The 21,507-nt window shown below is 44.0% G+C and overlaps 1 protein-coding gene across 4 annotated transcripts in view; it reads left to right on the top strand.

Annotated features, from left to right (window-relative positions):
- The window catches only part of CDK18 (cyclin dependent kinase 18), a 149,439-nt gene extending 138,056 nt beyond the window's left edge, over positions 1–11,383 (top strand). For all 4 annotated transcript variants that reach the window (XM_069074680.1, XM_069074683.1, XM_069074682.1 and 1 more), the window contains 6 exons: positions 3,336–3,433; positions 3,745–3,850; positions 5,030–5,072; positions 5,560–5,650; positions 8,459–8,536; positions 9,214–11,383. In XM_069074680.1, the coding sequence (XP_068930781.1) occupies positions 3,336–3,433; positions 3,745–3,850; positions 5,030–5,072; positions 5,560–5,650; positions 8,459–8,536; positions 9,214–9,248 (451 nt within the window). In that variant the 3' untranslated portion in view covers positions 9,249–11,383. The remainder of the gene's footprint in view (positions 1–3,335; positions 3,434–3,744; positions 3,851–5,029; positions 5,073–5,559; positions 5,651–8,458; positions 8,537–9,213) is intronic.
- The last annotated feature ends 10,124 nt before the right edge of the window (positions 11,384–21,507 follow it).

Here is a 21,507-nt window from a genome sequence, read left to right on the forward strand (position 1 = left end):
GATTTGAACTCAGATCTTCCTGACTCCAGGATTGTTCCACTAGCTTCCTCCGTTCTTAGAGAGAATGCTGGGGCATTTAGAAAATGTGACTTGCTCAGGGTCATAGTCAGCACATGTCCAAATCGAGATTATAGAATCAACCGGAAGGGACCAGCAAGGGCAACTAAAGCCATATATATATATATATTTTTTTTTTTTAAAGAGGGGGGGAAGGAAGGGCAATTGGGGTTAAGTGACTTGTCCAAGGTCACATGGCTAGTTTTGTGTTAAGTGTCTGAGGCCAGATTTGAACTCAGGTCCTCCTGACTCCAGGGCCAGTGCTCTATTCACTGTGCCACCTAGCCATCCCATAAATTCATATTTATTAACAGATGAAGAAACTGAGGCTCAAAAAGGTTAAAAGATTTACCCAGAGTTACACAGACAGTAAGAAGCAGAGTCAGGATTTGAATTCAAGGCCTTCCTGGTTTCATGTCCAGCACTTTATCTACTAGGTCTGTCTCTCAAATCTATCAGCAAGCATTTTAAAAGCATTTTCTGTATGTCAGGTCTCACGGGGATACAAAGTAAAGACAAAAACAGTCCCTGCCCTCAAGGAGCTTATAGCCTAATGGAGGAGCCAACCTATGCTTGAATAAGCACATACAAGATATTAGGATATAGAATAGATGAATAGATCGGAGGGGAAGGCACTAACAGCTGGGGAGAGGTGGGAGGGACCAGGGAAGGCTTTAAGGTGGCATTTAAGCTGTCTTTTTTCTTTTTTTTTTTTTTTTTTGCCTTTTTGGAGGGGGTAAGGCAGGACAATTGGGGTTAAGTGACTTGCCTAAGGTCACAAGGCTAATACGTGTTAAGTGTCTGAGGCAGGATTTGAACTCAGGTCCTCCTGACTCCAGGGTCGGTGCTCTATTCACTGTGCTGCCTAACCACCCCTAAGCTAAGTCTTGAAGGAAACCAGGGAGTCCACAAGGTAGAGAGCAGGGGGAAAGCAATGCAGGCATGGGAGACAACCAGGGGAAAGGCATCAAGATGGGATATGGAGCAGCTTAATATGACTGAATCATAGAGTGCATGGAGGGGAGAGGAGGACAAGAAGATTGGAAAGACAGGGAGGGGCCGAGTTATGAATGGCTTTAAAAGCCAAATAGAGGATTTTATATAGGGAGCCACTGAAATTTATTTGGTAGAATGGTGAGGGAGGGGGATAGAGAGAGGGTAAAGGGGTCAGACCTGTACTTCTTATAAAATTATTTTGGCAGCTGTTATAGAGGATATATTGGAGTGGGCAGAGACTTGAGGCAGGGTCACTATCAGGAGACACTGTAGGAGAAAGGTGAGAAGGGTCCACACCTAGGGGGTGATGATTGTGAGTGGAGAGGAAAGGACAAATGTGGAAGTCTGTTATGGAGACAGAAATGACCAGCTTTGGCAACTGATTTCATATATAGAGTAAGAATGAGGAGTCCAAGATAACACTGAGGCTGTGAACCTGGGTGTCTGGAAAGATGGTGGTAGCCTCAACAGAAATGGGGACATTAGGGGCAGCTAGGTGGCGCAGTGAATAGAGCACCAGCCCTGGAGTCAGGAGGACCTGAGTTTGGATCTGGCCTTAGACACTTAACACAAAAACTAGCCGTGTGACCTTGGGCAAGTCACTTAATCCCAACTGCCCTCTCCCCCCAAAAAAGCAAAATAATAAATAAATGGGGACATTAGAGGTATGGATTTGAGTGGAATGATAATGAGTTCTGTTTTGGATGTGTTGAGTTTGAATTCCTATTGGATAGCTAGTTGGAAATGTGTAATTTTGTTCAGTTATCTCAGTTGTGTCTGACTCTGACCCCATTTGGGATTTTCTTGGCAAAGATACTGGAGTGGTTTGCTGTTTCCTTCTCCAGATCATTTTATAGATGAGGAAACTGAGGCAAATCAGGTTAAGTGACTTGCCCAAGGTCACTCAGCTAATAATGGTCAATTGATAATTCATGACTGAAGCTCAGGAGGGAAACTAGGGCTAAATATGGAGGTCTACAGAAGGAATCATCTGCATAGAGGTCATAACTGAATCCATGGGAGCTGATGGGATCACCAAGTGAGAGAACAGAGAAAAAGAGAAGGGAAGAGGACTTGGGACAGAGCCTTGAGGGATACACAACAGTTAATGAGAATGACATAGATGAAGAACCAGCAAAAATAACTAATAGACTCAGAAAGGCCAAAGGAGAACTGAGAGAGAGGGCAGTGTCATGAAACCCCAAAGAGGAGAGAAAATCCAATAAAAGTTGGTGGCCAATGTCAGATGCTGAAGAGAGGTCAAGCAGGATGAAGATTGAGAAGAGGCCTTTTGATTTGGTAATTAAGGGTAACTTTCATCCAGAGCAAGTTCATTTGAATGATGAGGACTGAACCCAGGTTGCAGAAAGTCTAGAAGAGAGTGGGAGAAGAGAAAGTGGACGCAACAAGGATAGGTGACTTTTTCAAGGAATTTAGATGAAAAAGAGAGGAGAGATACAGGTTGATAGCTGTAGGGGATAATAGGATCTTCGAAGAGTGTTTAGGATAGGCCTATGGATGGGTCTGTTTGTCATCAGCATGGAAGAAACACAGGTAAGGAGGGATGAAAAATTAGAGAAAGAATGGTTTGGTGGTAAAGATTGGAAGGGAGAAGACAGCATGAAGAAGAGTTGACTTTGGCCATAGGAAGAGTCACCTTTTCCATCAGAGGGCAGAGTAAAGAAGGAGAAGATGGGGGATCATGTCAGAGAGATGTGATTTGAGGAGAAGGGGAGATGAAGTTCTGGGAGAATAGGTTTAGAACAGTGACTGTGATGAGTGGGCTATAAAAAAAAAATATGTTGATGGCTTATCCTCTTTACCACAGGCCAGATTTAGGAATTAGGGTCCAAGATTTAGAGCTGGGAGGGGTCTTAAAGGCTCTCTAGTCCAATGCCATCATTTTACAGATGGGTGAATTAGGCAGGGTCATTAAATGACTTGCCTAAAGTCACACAGCTAATAAACATGAGAAGTAGACTGTAAGCCCCCTGAGGTTAGGAACTGTGTTTTAGCTAAACTCTCTATCTCCCATCCGGCCTTAAGCATTGAGCACGAGAGAGAAGACTACACAGAATCATGCTTGATAAAATGACTGTTGAAGGAATTCATCTCTTCTCCCTAACTGCCACACGTCCCCATCCCACAGGAATCACTTGGTTCAGTGTGGTTTATTGTAGAAAGGATGACCTCTGTGATGGCTCCCCTGCCCTCCCCAGGGAGAAAAGTGGGCTCCATCAGGCCCAGTTTCAGTGACTTCCCTCCCTACCTGTTCCCCACAGGGGTGTGGGTTGCATCCACTACGAGATGGCCACTGGAAGGCCCATCTTCCCTGGCTCCACTGTCAAGGAAGAATTACACCTTATCTTCCGCCTGCTCGGTGAGTGTCCTGCCCATTATCTGCCTCCTGCCATCAGAGCGCACCTCAGCCCAGGCCTTCCATGAAGGGTTCAGTCCCCACAAGAAGAGTGGGGGGGTTGTCTTTGTGAGATCTCACCTCTCAGATCTGGGACCCCTTCTCAGCAAGATCTCTGTAGGATTGGGGTGGGCATCCATAGAGCTCTCTATTTTCTGCTTCGTGACCCTCTAATCCATCTCTGCTCAGGCTTCCTTGGCCCTGCCCTCTCCCTTATGGTTCTCAATCCCCACACCTCTCTTTTCCCATTCCCTGCTGCCATGTCATCTTTTTAGGGACCCCCACAGAAGAGACCTGGCCAGGAGTGACATCCCTCCCTGAGTTCCGAGGCTACAACTTTCCCCGGTACAAGCCCCAGCCACTCATCAACCATGCTCCCAGGTACCCATACAACCCAAGCCCCACCCTTCCTTCTATGAGATGATAGATCAACAGATAAATAGGCAAAATTTATCACATGCTTCCTATGTGCCAAGGACTGTGATAAGCATTGGGGATGGGAATATAAAAAAGCAATACAATCCTTGCCCTCAAAAAGCTTATATTCTAATTCACGAAAATTACACCAACCCTGTGAGGTAGGTAGAAACAGAGTCCAGTTAAACTATTACCCTATGGCTGGAAATTAGACCCCAAAGTATCTTCATCCTCCCCCAGCACATATAACCTTTGTCAAAGAAGAAGGCTTCTGCCAGAGTACAGAACCAACTGATCAATGAGACAGGTATTGGCATACCCAGGATGGTTTCTAGCACAGGTTCTTAAATCTGCTTAACTAGGAAAGATAGCTGTTTAAGGGGTCAACAATCTTTTAATTACATTCACTAGTGCAGGGGAAAAGTCAGCACCCTGAACTTTAGAAAAAATACAAACAGAGAAAATATAAGCAGAGAAATAAAGACCAACAGACAGGGCTCTGACTGCCTGAATCAACTATACACTTTACACACATCCCTGGATCAAGAGAGCCTTTACGTCTGAGCAGTCAGGGAATTCTGAACACATAACCACTCATAATCTTGACCAGGGAATCACAAGATCCTTCTCATAAGCAAGCCCCCAAAAGCAAAATACCAGCTCAGAGTATATATACACTTCTCACAGCCAGAAGGCATCACAGCCCTCAGACTCAGTGCCTAATTAGAAATTAGCAAAAGGTGTGAAAACCTTGCTACAAGCAAACTTCCCCTAAGCAAGCTTCCCTTAATGGGCTACTGTGAGGTAGATCTTATATCCCATTAACATTACAATGCTCAATCCAAGAAAGAATTGTAACAGAAGTCAGCAGTTTACAAATTGAGGTGGTGAGCTCCCCATCATTGATGGTCTTCAGACTGGATAACCAGGGGATTCATCCCCCAAGTGGGGATAGAATTTAATGGTTTCTGAGGTGCCCTCCAACTCTGAATCGGGGATCCTGGCACCTAGGTGAATGTGGGTATAGTTTGAGCCTTAAGTCCTGTATCCCTCTCTACTGCTATGAGGCTGTATGGTGGGTGGACAGGACCTCTGCCAGCTCACCGTTCCCCACCTCAACTTCTGGACATTGTTATGTTACAGGTTGGACACAGATGGCATTGACCTTCTTACCAGTCTCCTCCTGGTGAGTGGCCTCCCGACTTTGGGATCCAAGAGTAACTGGCAAGCCAAACCTGAAACTTCAGAGAGCTTGATGGCCCTCTGGCCTTAAACACTGACTCCTTTGAGTCTCATCTTCCTCATTCCATGGAATTTCCTCCCTGTCCTCTTGGACCAGGATTGTCTCCTAAGGGAGGCAGTGTGGAATAGTGGAAAGAACTCTCTTTGGAGTGGAGGTACCTGATCCATTATGTGCTGCCATAGACTAGTCTCTTTTTCCCCTCCAGGCCTCGGCTTCCTTGTCTATAAAAAAGGATATTGAACTAAATGATCTCTGAGGTCTCTTCACTCTGAATCCTGTGGTCCATGTCCTAGGGGTGAATTCTTTCCCAGAAAATATTTGATCCCATCTGTCGCCTTTCTCTGGGCACATTGAGACCTTTTTACCTCCCCAATGGCCATCCTTCCCAACATTACAGCTCCTGTCCTATCTCTGACCCTTTGCTTTTCAGTATGAAGCCAAGAGCCGGATATCAGCAGAGGAAGCCCTGAAACACCCTTACTTTGGTCCCCTGGGGGAGCGTGTGCATCAACTCCCTGACAGTAAGTGGGTCTAGAGACGTCCGCATGGCAGACTGGACTTTTAGTCAGGGAGGCTTGGGTTCAAATCCTGTCTCAGATACTTCCTAGTTGTGTGACCCTAAGCAAGTAATTTAACTGCTCTGGGCCCTCAGCTTCTTCATCGCTTAAAAAAAAGTGTTGGCAGGGCATCTGGGTGGCGCAGTGAGTAGAGCACCAGCCCTGGAGTCAGGAGGACCTAAGTTCAAATATGGCCTCAGACACTTAACACTTACTACTTGTATGACCTTGGGCAAATCACTTAACTCCAATTGCCCTGCCTTCCCACTGCCAAACAGAAAAAAGTGTCAGATTCAGTGTCCTTCTGGATCTAGATTCATAATCCTATAAGGACCTACAGGGCTCTTTGTCAGGAGTCCAAATGTTATCATGGAAAAAGCAATGGACTGGAAGCCAAAAGCTTAGTTCATTCTGTCACTAACTGTGAGACCTCCAGCAAGTCACTGTGCTTTTCTGGGCCTCAGTTTCTCTAATTGTAAAATGTAAGGAATAGATGCCAATTGTCTGACATCCTTTCTCTTAAAAAAAAAAAACCTCTTATTTCTAATGATCAATTAATCAACAATTGTTTATTAAATGCCTACTATGTGCCAGACATTGTCCTAAGCCCTGATATTGATGCCTTTTGTTTTTTACATTGCATTCACTTTTAAATAAAATCTCTGTTCTCCTCCCCTTTGTAAATTGATCCATCCTTTGTAAACAAATACTTTTTTTTTAAAGAAAGAAAAAATGCAAGTCAACATGTCTTAACTAGTGCATTTCAGTATATGCAAAATGCCATACCTGTAGACCCTCATCTCTATAAGGAAGGGAGGAAAGCATATTTTTTTCAACCTTTCTCCAGGGTCAGCCTTCATCACAATTACATATTCTTCAGTTTCCCTTGTTTTGTTTTGGGAGGGGGAGGAAGGTAAAGTCTGGGGAAATGTGCCCAGGTTTTCCTAGGGAATTCAGCTGGGGTTCTCAGACTTCTTTTTGGGTATGCTAACAACACAATTTTTCCTGCTAGTGAAAAATAATGGCCCCTGTACATTGAAACTGACAGCATTATGGGAGAGTCTGACTGATACGACATTCCTTTTAACAAGGGCAGACTTTTTTGTTCAGTTCTTTGTGAGTTCTAGGTCATTTAAGATAAGCAGGCATGAGCAGCAGGCAATTTTGCTTGGTTTTGTCAATTTGACTCTTGTCATTCTACACATGCTGGATGGGAAAAACGTAATTAAGCAAAAATGTAAAGTGTTTTTTAGCTGGGGTCGCCAGACATCCAAAGTTCTGAAGGGCATCCTTGGAGAAGCATTGCATTATAGAGGCGCCAAAGGGCTTGGCTGGGGTAGGGGGCTAAGCAACTTGCCCAGGGACCCACTATGTGTCAGAGGTCAGATCTGACCTTGGGTCTCCCCGTATTTGAACCCAGATCTCTGGTCCCTACACTACACCCACACTCTTTTCTGTACTTTTTCATTTTTATTCATTATGAATTTAACTTTAAACAGTAATAAATACAATTTACTTACACTTGAAACTCTTTGAAATTTTTTTTAAATGACCATAATCATGCAAATCTGTAACAACTTCTCAAGTTCTTTCTCCTGTCTTCTCTCTTTCCATTGTCTCTTTCTTTTCCCCAAAAGTTCGTCTCTCTTCCTTTTCTGTAGCTGGTGTATATGCTCACCAGTTTTGTGTTCTTCATTTACTATCTTTTCTATATAAATCTTTCCATATTTATGGGTTTGTTTTGGGGGGGGGTGTAATCAGGGTCAAGTGACTTGCCCAGGATCACACAACCAGTAAGTATCTGACACCAGATTTGAACTCAGGTCCTCTTGACTTCAGGGCTGGTCTATCCACTGTGCCACCTAGCTTCTCCACCATATTTATTTATATTTTTCCAAGCAGTCATTCTTTGATGTGTTTGAGTTCATCCTTCACTTTCCAAGAGGAATCATGCATAGCTCACATTCACATTCACCTTTGTCTCCCCCCACCCACAAAGCCCTTTACACTAAGACCCTGGATGTGGGCAGGGCCATCTCTGGTCCTGTGAGACAGGCCACTTGTGCCCTGCTCTGGCCGGCCTGGCTGATGAAGATTCCTTGAAGCTGAATGCCCCTATTTCCAGCCTGGCCAGCCAAGCTGGGCGACGAGGTAAGAGGGATGTGCTGGCATACTTCCACACACAGTGGGAGGTGAGCACAGGCACCCCCTCGTTCCTTCCCCTCCCTCAGCTTCCCTGTCCTCATTTGCAGAATGAGAGAGTCAGACCAGATCTCCAAAGGCAAATCTAGTCCTAGATTTGTGAAAAATGAACTATATACATAATTGGTGGAGTGAAGGGTGAGGCATAGAACCCCAGTTGATGTAGGAGGGGCTAGGGGTAGAAACAGACTTAGGTGCCCACTGAAAGCTGAGCTAGTGATGTTTTCTGGTCTAGCCAACTTTGTGAGACCGACCACCTGTACTCTAGGCAGCTCTGGGTGGTGCCATAGAGCACCTGGAGTCAGGAAGATATGAGTTCAAATCCTGCCTCAGACACTTACTAGCTGTGTGACCCTGGGTAAGTCACTCTCTGTTTGCTTCAGTTTCTTCATCGTTAAAATAGGGATAATAGTGGCACCTACCTACCTATCAGGGTTGTAAGGTTCAAATCAGATATTTGCAAAATTACTGAGTGCAGTGCCTGGCATACAGTAGGTGCTAGATAAATGCTAATGTCTGCCCTCTGTTCTTGTTCTTCCCATTCCTCTTCGGTCTCTTGTCGCCCCACAGCTGCCTCCATCTTTTCTCTGAAGGAAATTCAGCTCCAGAAGGATCCGGGTTACCGGGGCCTGTCCTTCCAGCATTCAGGTGATGTACCTTCGTCCTCTCCCAGATCTGCTCCCCACCAGGGAGGCAGCTGAGATCCCATGATATGTTTCAGTCCTCTGGAAATACCATCTGGAGGAAGAGTGGACCCTATGTAGGCTCCCCATCCATCTACTGGTGGATGTCACGGAGTCGCCTGTCTCTGTAGCACATCTCAGGCTAAAAGGGACTAGCTTGGTCTCCCTCATCTCATTTCCCAACTCCTTCCTCTCTTTCCCCATGCTCATCCTTTCCTCAGTTTCTCTTTGTGCTAGACATTAAATCAAGCTCTCCTCCCCTAGGGGAGTGAACCCCACCCTTTAGGGCTCCCAATTTGATACTGTCTAACAAGGATACAGCAAGACATCTCTGTCAGCAAACACACTAGAAACCCTCTGGATCGCTGGGTTCGAAGACCACCTTTGGAGGAAATCACTTGATCCTGAGATCTTCTTGGTAGTTTGATCCCCTAAACCCTCCAGAGAGGTCAATGTCCTTGGGTAGATGCTAGAGCAAATGATCTTCCTTCCTCCTCCTTCAGTAACAAAGATCCAATTTGCTGTCAATACCCCTTATCCCAGGATCTGGGTTCTCGTTCTGAGAAGTATGTTTTCATTTTCCTGAATCCAGGTTCCCTGCTGATTTCACCCTCTGTTTCTCTCCCCTATTCTGTCTTTCAGGCCGTGGGAAGAACCGAAGGCAGAGCATCTTCTGAGAGAGACACCCCTATCCCCATACCACAGGCTGCAAAAGTGATGAGACACACCCAGCACAGCTTTCCGGAGCTGGGGCTGGGGGCCTAGAACTACCTAGAGAGGACTGAGGGCCCCAGCAGGATGGGAGGAAAGTCAGCCCTGTAGGCTGCTGGTGTGTCCCTTCCCCTTGCTTTCAAAAAATCTCTCCTGGGGGCTCTGAGACCTGGCTCCACCCCCCCAGCTCCTTCTCCCCAGCCCTGGGGCTTGAGCACCATGGTTTGTAAGGCCATCTTCAAAGTGGGTAACCCAAGCTCCAGCCTGGCAGGCCAAGCTAGGAAACGAGGCAAGAAAGGATATGCTAGGATTCTTCCATCTGTGCTCAGGCTGGGGGAGGATGGAACATCCCAGCTGGGGCACTGGCTGGCCCATATTCCCCACCTAACCTGGGTTGGAGGCTTCTCTGCACAAAGCCTCTCTGACCAGGCAGATTTGGGCTCACACCCTTGACGCAGGCAAGGCCAACTGTATGTACACCCCTGCTGGCTCATTGGCACCTTCCTCACCAGCCTCTGCGGGAGGCACAGAATAGCTTCCTGTAAGCTTTTTTTTCTTTTATCCCCTACAGTTAAAGAAAGGGGTGTTCTAATCTCCCCAGGACCCTAAAATCCTGGGCACTTGTCACTGTGCCAAAGGTCCTTGTTTCCTAACCCCCACCAGCTTCTCTCTCCAGCCTAGGGGGGAGCTGGTACCCCCAGCCATGACAGGAGGGTTTCAGTGCCTGGGTATCCCTAAATCGCTTGTCTTCCCTGCCCCATCTCCTCCCCCCCCACTGGGTCCTCTTAGCTCTGCCTCCAAGACTGTTTGCTTCCCCCCCTTCTTTTAGCCCTGTTACCCTGCCCAGCAGCCTCCACTGGATGGCACCTCCCTCTAATACCAAATATAGCAAGAAGCTGGCCTGGTGGTGCCTGTTTCTTCCTGCCCACCCCACCACAACCCCTGAGTTTGAATGGAACTTCTTTAAACTTAAGGGTGGGAGAGAGTTTATTGTTTCCAGGAGGCCTTCTCCTTCCATTGTCCCTCTCCTCTATGGGCCATCTTTCATCTTCCTTTCTCAACAGTTCTACCTATATTCAGCATCAGAATATGAGTATCTGATCCTACCTGCCCCCTACCCCATGTCTGCTGATGGGTCAGGGCAGGAAGAAACCAGGTTAATCCTGGTCTCTGTGTCCGTTGGAGCCAGGGCCCCTTCTGGGCCATCACCCCTCATTAACTCATTCTGTCCTACAATATCTGGTCTTTCTCCACCTGGCCATAGTACCAAGCCAACTCTGGGTGCAGTGCTTTTTAAGCTCCTGACCATCATCAGTGTACAAGTCTGCCCAGGGGATGGTCAGGAGCAGGAGCAGTTACAGTGCCAGTGTGAAAGCCACAGTCATGGGAAGGAGAAGGATTTCCCTGACTTAGTGTCTATGAAGGGGTCCTGCCTTTCCCTTCCACACGTCCCTGCCACTAAGGCCAATTATTTCCCCCCAAGGACCACCTAATCTTGGAACACTTTTTTTAGAAGGTGTAGATAGACCTTGTGCCAGGGATGCAATATCCTCTCCCCCACCCCATTTCCCCAGTCCAAGTGTTTCATTCTCTGCACCCCTAATTACAGGGATATACTTTGTAATCCCACCTCTGTGCCACATGAGATATTGAGAACCACCCTCCGTATCCCTGAATTCCCATCACCAACCCGCGGCTCCACCAAAGGACAAATCCCTTTGAGCCAGGTTTCTCCTGCCTTGCTTCTCCCCAGAGAGAGGACCTGGGGGCTACCCCTTACCCCTCCCTCCCTCAACTGTACTGTGAATGTCCTGTCTCCTGTGACTCAGTGCAAAGACAGATAATCTATTTAACTCATCTAGTACAAAAAGAAGCTAATGATCCCTTGAAGACGAGGTGATTTTTTAGCAGGTTGATTCCAAAGAAAGGGGAAAGGTATTTGAGTGTGTGAAGAGCGTGGGTGGATGTCAGGGTCTATGCTAGCCTTGTTATCTTTTTTTAATTTGATGAAGAGAGTTTGATTTTTGTTCCCTGACACCTTGACCTGATGTATTGTGAATGCAACCAAGCAAAGGGCCAGAAATAAATCATCAAGTCTCAAGTGGGTGTGATGGTTTAGGAAACTAGGAGGTAAGAAGCAACAGGTTCTGGGTCACTGCCCATTGTAGGAAGGCCATTCTTCAGTAGCAATTTTGAGTAAGGATTGAGTTAGGACAGGCCCTGGACCTGGGGAGGGAAGGTGGGGGGAATGATACAGCACACATAGCTTATGATACTAGGGAGGGTGGGTCAGAGAAGACCCAAGAGGTCATTTAAATCAATCCATTTTACAGCTGAGAAAAATGGCACACAAGGGAGGTTAAATGATTTACCCAAGGTCATACAGGTCAGTGTCAGAGCTGGAGTTTGAACCCATGTCCTCAAGACACCAGAACCTGATGCTGCTTCCCTTATAGCATGATACCTCTCTTTCCTCCAGCTATCTGGAATTCACTTCTCTGTTCACATATAGTCTATGAACAAACGTTTATTAAATCTCTACTATGTACAGGACTGGCTACTAGGTACTAGGGATAGAAGGACAGAAATTAAACAGTGCCTGCCTTCATGGAGCTTACATTCTACTCAGGAAAAGAGAACACAAATACAGGGGATGTGAGATGAGAGAATGTGAATAACTGAAGAGATGTGACAACCCCACTGAACTTCAGAGCTAGAAGGTACTTTAAAGGTCACCTAGCCCAACCCCTTCATCTTACAGGTTGGGAAGTTTTGACCAAAAGAATAACTTGCCTGAGGTCATAAAGGTAATAAATGGCAGAACTAGAATTTTAACTGAAAGTCCCTGGCTCCAAACCCAATGTTCTTTCCACGGCCCCAGTGCCCCCGCATTGGTAGATGAGAATTCTTAGGGAAGGAGGAAGGAGAAACTGTATTTAATTAAGCAAAAACCCAGAGGTAGTAAATGGAATGTTTGGGAATGAGTCCAGTTTGGTCAGAATATCACCCGAGAAGGAGGTGAGGGTGATGTGAAATGAAGCTAGAAAGGAAGGCTAAAGCCAGGTTATGGGGCCTTATAAGCCAAGCAAAAGACATTGTGGTTTATCCAAGGGGTAAGGGGCACAGAAGGTTTTTAAGCTAATGTAGTTGAGGTCCACACCTTAGGAAAGTCATTGTGGCAGGTGTAAGGAGAGGAGGAAGAAGGAAGAGCCTCAGTCAGAAGGTATTACATAGTCTTGAGAACTCAGCTCACAGATCCCCTCTCCAAGGGGTCTTCCAGCTTTGACTTGAAGTCCTCTAGTGAAGGGGAAATACCCCACTCCCTGAGGCAGCCCATTCTGCCTTTGGATGATTCTATATTTATTCACAAGTAGGTTTGTTGTTTTCAACCCCTTGCAAAAAATCTAAGTTTGCATCTTTGTGGTTTCCACCTGTTATTAGTCATTATTCTCTCTGGGGCTAAACAGAACAATATTAATCTCTCTTCCAGGTTTTGTGGTTTATTCAGATATTTGGAAATAGTTCTCAAGTCCTTGCTGTGTCTTCTCAATTGCGAATATCACCAGTCAGAAGAATTATAACCTAAGGAGAGAGAGGTTCACAGGAGATAAAAGGGACAATTTTGATTACATAAATTTTAAAAATAATTACACAAACAAAATTGACGCAGCAAAATTAGAAGAGAAGCTGGAAATTGGGTGGAAAATCTTTGCCATAAGTTTCTCTGATAAAGGTCTTATTTCTAAGATATATAGGGAACTGAGTCAAATTTATAAGAATAAGAGCCATTCCCCAATTGAAAAATGGTTTTCAGAGGAAGAAATTCAAGCTATTGATGTCCACATGAAAAAAAATGCTCTAAATCACTAATTAGAGAAATTCAAATGAAAATAATTCTGAGGTACCACCTCACACCTAGTAGATTAGCTGTTGGAAAAAAAAAAAAGGAAAATAACAAGTGCCTTCCTGTGATCTTCAAATGGCCTGAATTTGAGGCCCTTCCCAGTCTTCATTGCCCTCCTTTGTATGTACCCTAGTTCATCCGAAACATCCTCAAACATGAAAACCAGAACTGAACCCAATATAGATATGATTATGACCTAGGAAGTGTATAGGCTATTATTTCCCTAGTCCTGGAAACTACATCTCAATGGAGCCTAACACCAAATTAGCACCATTACACACCACTGAGTCACACTGAGTTTGTAATCCACTAAAAAAAAAAATCTTTTCTGGGGCAGCTAGGTGGCACAGTGAATAGAGCACCAATCCTTGAGTCAGGAGAACCTGGGTTTGGACCTGGCCTGACACTTATCACAAAAAATAGCCGTGTGACCTTGGGCAAGTCACTTAACCCCAATTGCCCTCCAAAAAGCAAAAAAAAAAATCTTTTCAGTGGAATTGTGATGTCTAGCCATGCCTCTACAATATTATATTTGAGAAACTGATTTTTTTTAACTTAAATGTAAGATTTTGAAATTTAAGTTTGTTAGATTTAGCCCAACGTCAATATTTTGAATTGTGATCCCGTCATTAAGAGTGTTGGCTATCAACTACAAATCTGAAAGGACTGCCATCTATGCCCTTATCTAAGTTACTGATAAAAATATTAAACAACAGGGGGTGGCTAGGTGGCGCAGTGAGTAAAGAGCCGGCCTCGGAGTCAGAAGGACCTGAATTCGGTTCCAGCCTCAGACACTTGGCACAGACAAAAAAACAAAACAAAACACTAGCTGTGAAACCTTAGGCAAGTTACTTAACCCCAATTGCCCTCCAAAAGACAAAAATAAAATAAAATAAAATAAACAATAGAGGACCAAGCAAAGACCCCCAAGCCAAATCATTCAACAATTAAGTCAGTAAGCATTTATTAGACATCTACCATGTCTCAAGCCTTCTGGGGATACAAAGAAAAGGGGAGGGGAGTATCTGTCCTCAAGTAGTTCACAGTGTAATGAGAGCTTAAGAAAACCCAGAGAGAAGAGAGTATCAAGGAGAAGAATAGACACTCAACAGCATCAAAGCCTACAGAAAGGTCAAAAAGGACAAGGATCGAGAAAGGGCCATTTGGCAATGAAGTCATTGGTAACTGGAGAGAGCAGTTTCAATTGAATTATGAGGTTGGAAGCCAGACTGCAGAGAGTTAAGGAGAGGAAGTGAATGGATCCTTCATAAGGAGTTTAGCCACAAAAGAGAGAAGAGACAGAGGATGTTAGTAAGCATGGATAGATGGATCAAGTGAAGGGTTTTTGAGGATGGGGGAGGCATGGGGCTGCCTATAGGCATTAGGGAAGCAGCCAGTACTGGAGGAGAGACTGAAGATAAGTGGGAGAGTGAGGAGGATAAAGGAGGCAATCTGCTGGAGAAGACAATCTTTTCTGCAAGAATGAAATAGTCCAGAGGAGAAGTAATGAAGGTCTGACCTAAGGTGAGCCATGTGAGTAGGGTGAAGGGAACATAGTTGAGAGATGTGAAACTAGAAATCAACAGGACTTGGGAGCAAAAGGATATAGTCACAGGTGACTTTGACTCGGGTTATGAATCTCAGTGACTAAGGGGATCATGGTGTCCTCAACAGCAATGGAAGAGGGGTAAGATACAAGCTCCTTGAGTACGAGGACTTTTTTCCCTTTCATATCACCAGTGCTCTGAATATAGTAGGTGCTTAATAAATGCTTCTTGATTTGGAAAAAAACTGTTAAGAGATAAGTGGATTGAATTAAGAGAGAAGGAGAGGTCCAAGCAAAGTACTAGAAGATATTCGAGGAGAGAAAGAAATGACTTTCACATAGGGGAGGGGAAACAAGGAAACTGAGAAAGTTGCATCTTAGTTGAGTCTCAAAGAAAGGGAGGGACTTTGTTCATTTTTTTAAGGGAGCTGAAGAATGTGAAGTTGGGAAGGAGTGTGACCCATTTCAGAAATGGAGGACGCTGTGAGTACATGCACAGAAATGGGAGCAGTAGTTGGTGGTAGTGGTAGTAGTAGAAGAAAGACTAGTAGTAGTTGTAGCAGTGGTGGGGGTGATCATGATGATGGTGATAACTAGCATTTTTATGGCGCTTTACCATTTGCAAAGCACTTTCCACTATTTATGTTATTTTGTCCCCAGACAACCCTAGGAAGTTGGTACAATTATTATTCCCATTGGATGAGGAATCTTTTGAAGAAACTGAGGTTAATTGCCTTGCCCAGTGTCACACAGCTATTATCTGAAGCCAAATTTGACCTCAGGTCTTCCAGACTCCAAGTCTAGTGCTCAGTCCAATGGGCAGGTATATAACATACATGAGGAGGGGAGGTTTAAGGAAAGACTGAAAGAGCAGGATGGATGTCAGGCTAAGGGCTTTGTGTTTCATCCTATGAGCAATTGGAGACTATCCTATCTTTTCTAAAGTTAAAAAGTAACTGTGAGGGGTGGCTAGGTGGTGCAGGGAATAGAGCACCAGCCCTGGAGTCAGGAGGACCTGAGTTCAAATCCAGCCTCAGACACTTAACACAAAACTATCCATGTGACCTTGGGCAAATCACTTAACCCCAATTGCCCTACCTTCCCCCCTCCAAAAAGCAAAAAAAAAAAAAAGTGACCATGATGTTCAGACACAGGTGGAGGCTGGATTGGAGAGAGGAGAGATTCGATGCAGGAGTTGATTTCAATTGCTATGTCAAAATAGCCTCAAAAAGGGCATTGCGTGGTGGGGGATGGGGGAACAGCCTCACTCAAACAAGCCTAGGGACTGGACCCATGATTTCACTGATACAGAGAACTCCCAGAGGAGGAAATTCCTCTACCTACAAAAGACAGCTCCTCTTTGACTCAGAGTCTCTGAGTTTTGCCTAGAATACTGAGATCTTCTTGGCTCTCTATCTCCTACATTATCTTACCCCTCTCTGAGATTGGGCAGGGGTGGGGGGTAATAGTTTAACAACCAGCTCTCTAGGAAAAATGTATATAGGACACGGTTTTCCATTTAGTCTGCATTATTAATATTTCCTTCATCACTCTCTTAAATATAGATAATCAATAAAACAATAAATCAAGCCCTGATTGGAAGAGCCCAACAGCTGTCTCTCTCAAGGGGGTTAGAGCTGGCTCCAGCACAGCCTCAGTGGTAGGTACTATCAGGCAATGTGTCTTAGGACTCAGACTCTTGCTTATGACCCTGAAAAAGTGCTAATAGTAAGGCAGTGGCTTGCAAGGCAGTGGCTGTGTTGCTTCATCAAGGAAGCTCGTATGGGCTGGAGAAAGGGCAAGGTTAGTAATTCAAGCTTAGTAATTGGGCTCAAGTCTCAGAATACTGGCCCAGCTCCACAGTCCTTTCCCAAGCCTCATGTCTCTTCCTGCCCCCAGAATCTCTTCCACATGTAACCATCCATCCTTTTATTGCCATAAGCTAAGACTCCACCTAAGAAGACATAATATAACAATCATAATACAATAGCTAGCTTTATATAGTGCTTACTCTGTAATTACTTTATAATTATTTTATTTGATCCTTACAAGGGAGTTTTTCTAGAGTTAAAAAAGGGAGATAGGTGCTATTTTCATCCCCATTTTTCAGATGAGGAAACTGAGGCAAACAGAGGTTGACTTGCCTAGGGTCACACAACTAGTAAGTGTCTGGGACTGGATATGAACTTGGGTTTTCCTGACTCCAGGCCTGGTGCTCTATCCACAGTACCACCTATCTGATGAAAGCCCATAAATGATAAGGGGTAAGGACAATGATGTGACTGCCCAGATGTGGGCCTGCTATAGGATATCACTTCTAAAAATGTAACTATACCTTTCTCACACCTTCATGAAGAAGGAAGGCCCTAGATTCATGTGTGCATTGTTTTCACAAAGATTTTAAAAAGATGAGAAAGTAGGCTATGGCTCAGTACCAATATTAACTCAGTTGCCCTTATCTGGTGATGATGATGTCACAAATTTTCCCAAACACTTGACATCTGTTTCTCTTTCAGATATCTTAAGAATTAATATCTCAAATATCTAAAAAATGGTTCTTTTCAAGACAGACCTCCTCTGTGTCCTCTGTACTTGCTCCAACTGTTTTGTTTTCTTTATTGTCATTTCCATTCCTCATGCAGATCCATATGGGTCTGAGTTGTCAGAACGGAATGTGGTGGCTTCACTATCATTGATGGAGAAGTTTTGTTATAGAAATCTTTACAGATATTTGCTATTTTTCATTTGTTGTCCACCTTCCAATTACAACTTTGTAGAAATAAAGTCTATGAAGGATTAAAGATCATCTTAGATGGAAGGTACTAAGATTAAGGTCTGAGAAAGACTTCTTGACGAAGGTGTTGTTTCAGTTGTGGCTGAGACTCAAAGGAAGCCAGGGCATCTATGAGACAAAAATAAGGGAGAATTCTAGGAATGGAGAAGAGCTGGTGGAAATGGTTAGAGTTAGGAGACAGAGGAGAAGCAAGGAGACCGGTTTCATTGAATCACAGAGTACACAGGGGTGAGTAAAGTGGAAGAAGACTGAAAAGGCAGGAAGAAGTCAAGTTCTGAAGGGCTTTAAAAGCCAAGTAGAAGGTTTTAAATTTGATACTAGTAAGAATAGGGAACTACCAGAGTTTATTGAATGGGGGTGGGGAGGGGACATGGTCAGACCTGCATTTGGGGAAGCTCACTTTGATAGCTCAGTGGAGAATGGACAGAAATGGGGAGAAACTTAAGTCAGGGAGACTAACCAGCCGGCTATTGCAATAGTCGAGAAATGAGGTGATGAGGGCACCAGGGTGGTGGTAATGTCAGAAGAGAGAAGGGGGTATATGTGAAAGATATTGCAAGATAAAATCAACAGGACTTGGCAACAGGTTGAATATGTAAGAATGGAGAATTGCAAATGACACCAAGGTTTCAGCCCTTAGTGACTGGGAGGTCTTGACAGTAAATTGGGGAGTTATTAAGAGAGAAGGTTCTACACGGAAAGATGAGCTAAGCTAGACACGTGCTGAGTTAAGGATGTCTATAAGACATCCAGTTTAAGATGTTCAATAGACAATTGGAGATGCAAGACTAGAGGTCAAGAGAGAGGGCTTAACAAATGGAACTAAAAACCATCTTCCAATGATGATAATTAAGTCTTTGGGAACTGATGGGATCAGCAAGATAAATAGTATAGAGGAGTGAGAGAGTGCTAACAACCGGAAGGATCAGGGAAGGCTTCATGGAGGAGGTGGCCACTGCTCTAGTTTGTCCTTCATTCTTGAATCACTATGGTTTTCATAAAATGGTGACATGAGCCTTGAAGGAAAAAAAAATTCCAGAAGTTGAAAATAATGAAGAAATGTATTCTAGACATGTGAGAGGATCTGTACAATGCATGAAGGTGGGAGACAGCATAGCCATGACTTCTTCAGTGTCTTTGATGAAACCATAAAGGACGTGCTTGTCAAGTCTGCAGATAATGCAAAACGGGAAAGAATAGCTAACATGTTGAATGGTAGAGTTGAGTGATAGTTGTTGAATGATAGAATAAGGATTTAAAAATAGTTCAACAGTTTAGAAAGATGAGAAGAATCTAATAAAATGAAATTTAACAAGGATGAGTGTAAACTTTTACACTTAGGTTCAGAAAATCAATTTCAGCAGTTGATTTTATGTCTTACTCGTCTTTGTCTTATTGTCAGTTCACAACAATAGGCATCAGTGGGGTGACATGGAAGCCAAGAAAGAAATCTATTTATCCCATGCTGCACTAAGGAAGGCAGTGTGTATAAAACCTGGGAGCTGATAGTTCCATTGGACCTCTGCCTTGGTAAAGTGACATCTGAAATAGGGTTCATTTGGAGGCGCTGCAGTATGGAAAGAATGATGACAAGCTAGAACACAACCAAAAGTGGATGACCAAGATTGTGAGATCTGATAATGTGGATCCATAGGAAAAACTAAAGATTTTAAGCCTTTCATGACTTGGTCCCGTCTTTACCTTCCAAATTTTGCTTTTTACTCCCCTCTGCATACTTAATGGGGCAGCCAGGTGTCCCAGTGGATAGAGTGTAGTGCCTGAAGTCAGGGAAACTCATCTTTGTGAGTTCAAATCTGGCCTCAGACAGTTATTAGTTGTGTGACCCTGGGCAAGTCACTTAACTATTTGCCTCAGTTTCCTCATTTGTAAAAGGAGTTGGAGAAGGAAACGGCAAATCACTCTAGTATATTTGCCAAGAAAACCCCAAATGGGGTCAGACACAACTGAAAAATGACTGAACAACAAAACATACTTAGTTATTCAGCAGCATTGGCCTTCTTGCTGCTTCTCACACCTAATACTACAACTCCTCCCCACACACACACACACTTTTCATTGTCTATTTCCCCCATGTCCCTCCTCACCTCCTACCTTCCCTTGCTTCCTTCCAGACTCAGTTCAAATCCCATCTTCTGCAGGAGTGCTTTCCCATCTTCCCCCACTACTAGTCACTTCTATTACTTTTTACTTATACTTTATTCCATATGTTCAATTTTTTATGATGTCTCTTCCATTAACACATGAGCTCCTTGAGTCCCTTTGTATCTTGAGCACCCAGCATAAATGCCTAGAAAACAGTAAGCACTTAATAAATGCTTGTTGACTGACTGACTGAAGAAGACTGTCTTCAAGTATTTGAAGGGCTGTCTTACAGAAGATGGATTAGTATGATTATGCTTGGCCCCAGAGGGAAGAACTAGATGGCCATGAGGGGAAGTGACAGAGACCCAAATTTAGGCTCATTGAAATAACAGCAAACCTGGCTCCAGTGTCAGGATGACCTGGATCAAATCCGGGCTGATACTCAGCACCACACCCAGAAATAACTGGCTGTGTAACCTTGAGCAAGTTACTTAACCCCGATTGCTTTAATAATAATAAAAAAGAAATAACAGCAAAATAAGCAGACAAATAGATGAACTAATGGATAGAAAGATAAATCAATGAATGGATAGATAGAAAGGTAGACAGGCAAATGAATGGATAGATAGATGAACAAATGAATGGAGATAGATAGAGAGATGGATGGATAGATGGATGAATGGATAGATAGACAAACAGACAGACCTGCAACTTTAGAAACAAAGCCATCCAAAAATTGAACAGGCTGCCTTGGTGGTAGTGGGTTCCCCTAACTAGAGATCCTCAAGCAGCAAATAGTGATTTATTGGTAATGATGTGGAGGGGATTCTTGGTCAGGTATAGGATGGAACATCAGTGTTGCATGAAGTCAACTCAAACTGGTTGCCAAGAGTCAATTGTTACATTTTCAATGTGAGCATTTATACCTCAGTCATCAGTGAACAATACCAATCAGGACTCAATTTATCTTTTTGTCTAGACTTAAAAAAGTGATGGAGAAAATGTAGATTCAACTTCAAAGTGAGTTATGTATACATCTTCTCCCAAAGAGCTGGTTACAGAACATTTACCCCTGGACCAGATGCTCTCTGAGGTTGATGCTGACCCTGAGATTCTGTGAATCTCTGGTTTTCAAGTACCTACTATCACGTACTAGGCAATCAGGCACTATTTCATTCAAAGATGAAACAAGATAATCCCTGACTTCAAAGAGTTTCCCATCTTACAGGATTTGTGGAGATGAGGCAAGTACACAATGAATTCTAATACAAATTATAACGTGATTAATAAATACAGAAGGGCAGCTGGGTGGCACAGTGGATAGAGCATTGGGCCTGGAGCCAGGAAGACTCATCTTCCTGAGTTCACATATGACCTCAGATACTTACTAGCTGTGTGACCCTGGGCAAGTCACTTGACCTGTTTGCCTCAGTTTCTTTAACTGTAAAATAGACTGGAGAAGGAAATGGGAAACCACTCCAGTATCTTTGCTAAGAAAACCCTAACTGGGGTCATGAAGAGTTGGACACGACGGAAACAACAATAAATACAGATGTCCAATCAGTGATAAGAGAGATTGGAGAAGGGAGTAATAAAAAATAAAAGATAAAAAAAAAATCATAGCTTGGTGGATGAGGAGTTAATCGAGGAATCATAGCAGACTTGGCAGGAGGTTGAGCACAGAAAGCCTGGGGGGGGGGGTGTTTTGTGAGAAAGTAGCAGTTAGGGCAGGAATAAGCTAAGACTCTCTCTCTCTCTCTCTCTCTCTCTCTCTCTCTCTCTCTCTCTCTCTCTCTCTCTCTCTCTCTCTCTCTCTCTCTCCCCCTCCCTATCTCTCCTTTTCTCATCTCTCTCTCTGTCTCTTTCCTCTCTCCTCTC

This window comes from Petaurus breviceps, unplaced genomic scaffold, assembly GCF_028583685.1.
Source record: "Petaurus breviceps papuanus isolate PSGF00001 unplaced genomic scaffold, PetGlider_PUasm1.0 90895, whole genome shotgun sequence".
NCBI classification, from domain to species: domain Eukaryota; kingdom Metazoa; phylum Chordata; class Mammalia; order Diprotodontia; family Petauridae; genus Petaurus; species Petaurus breviceps.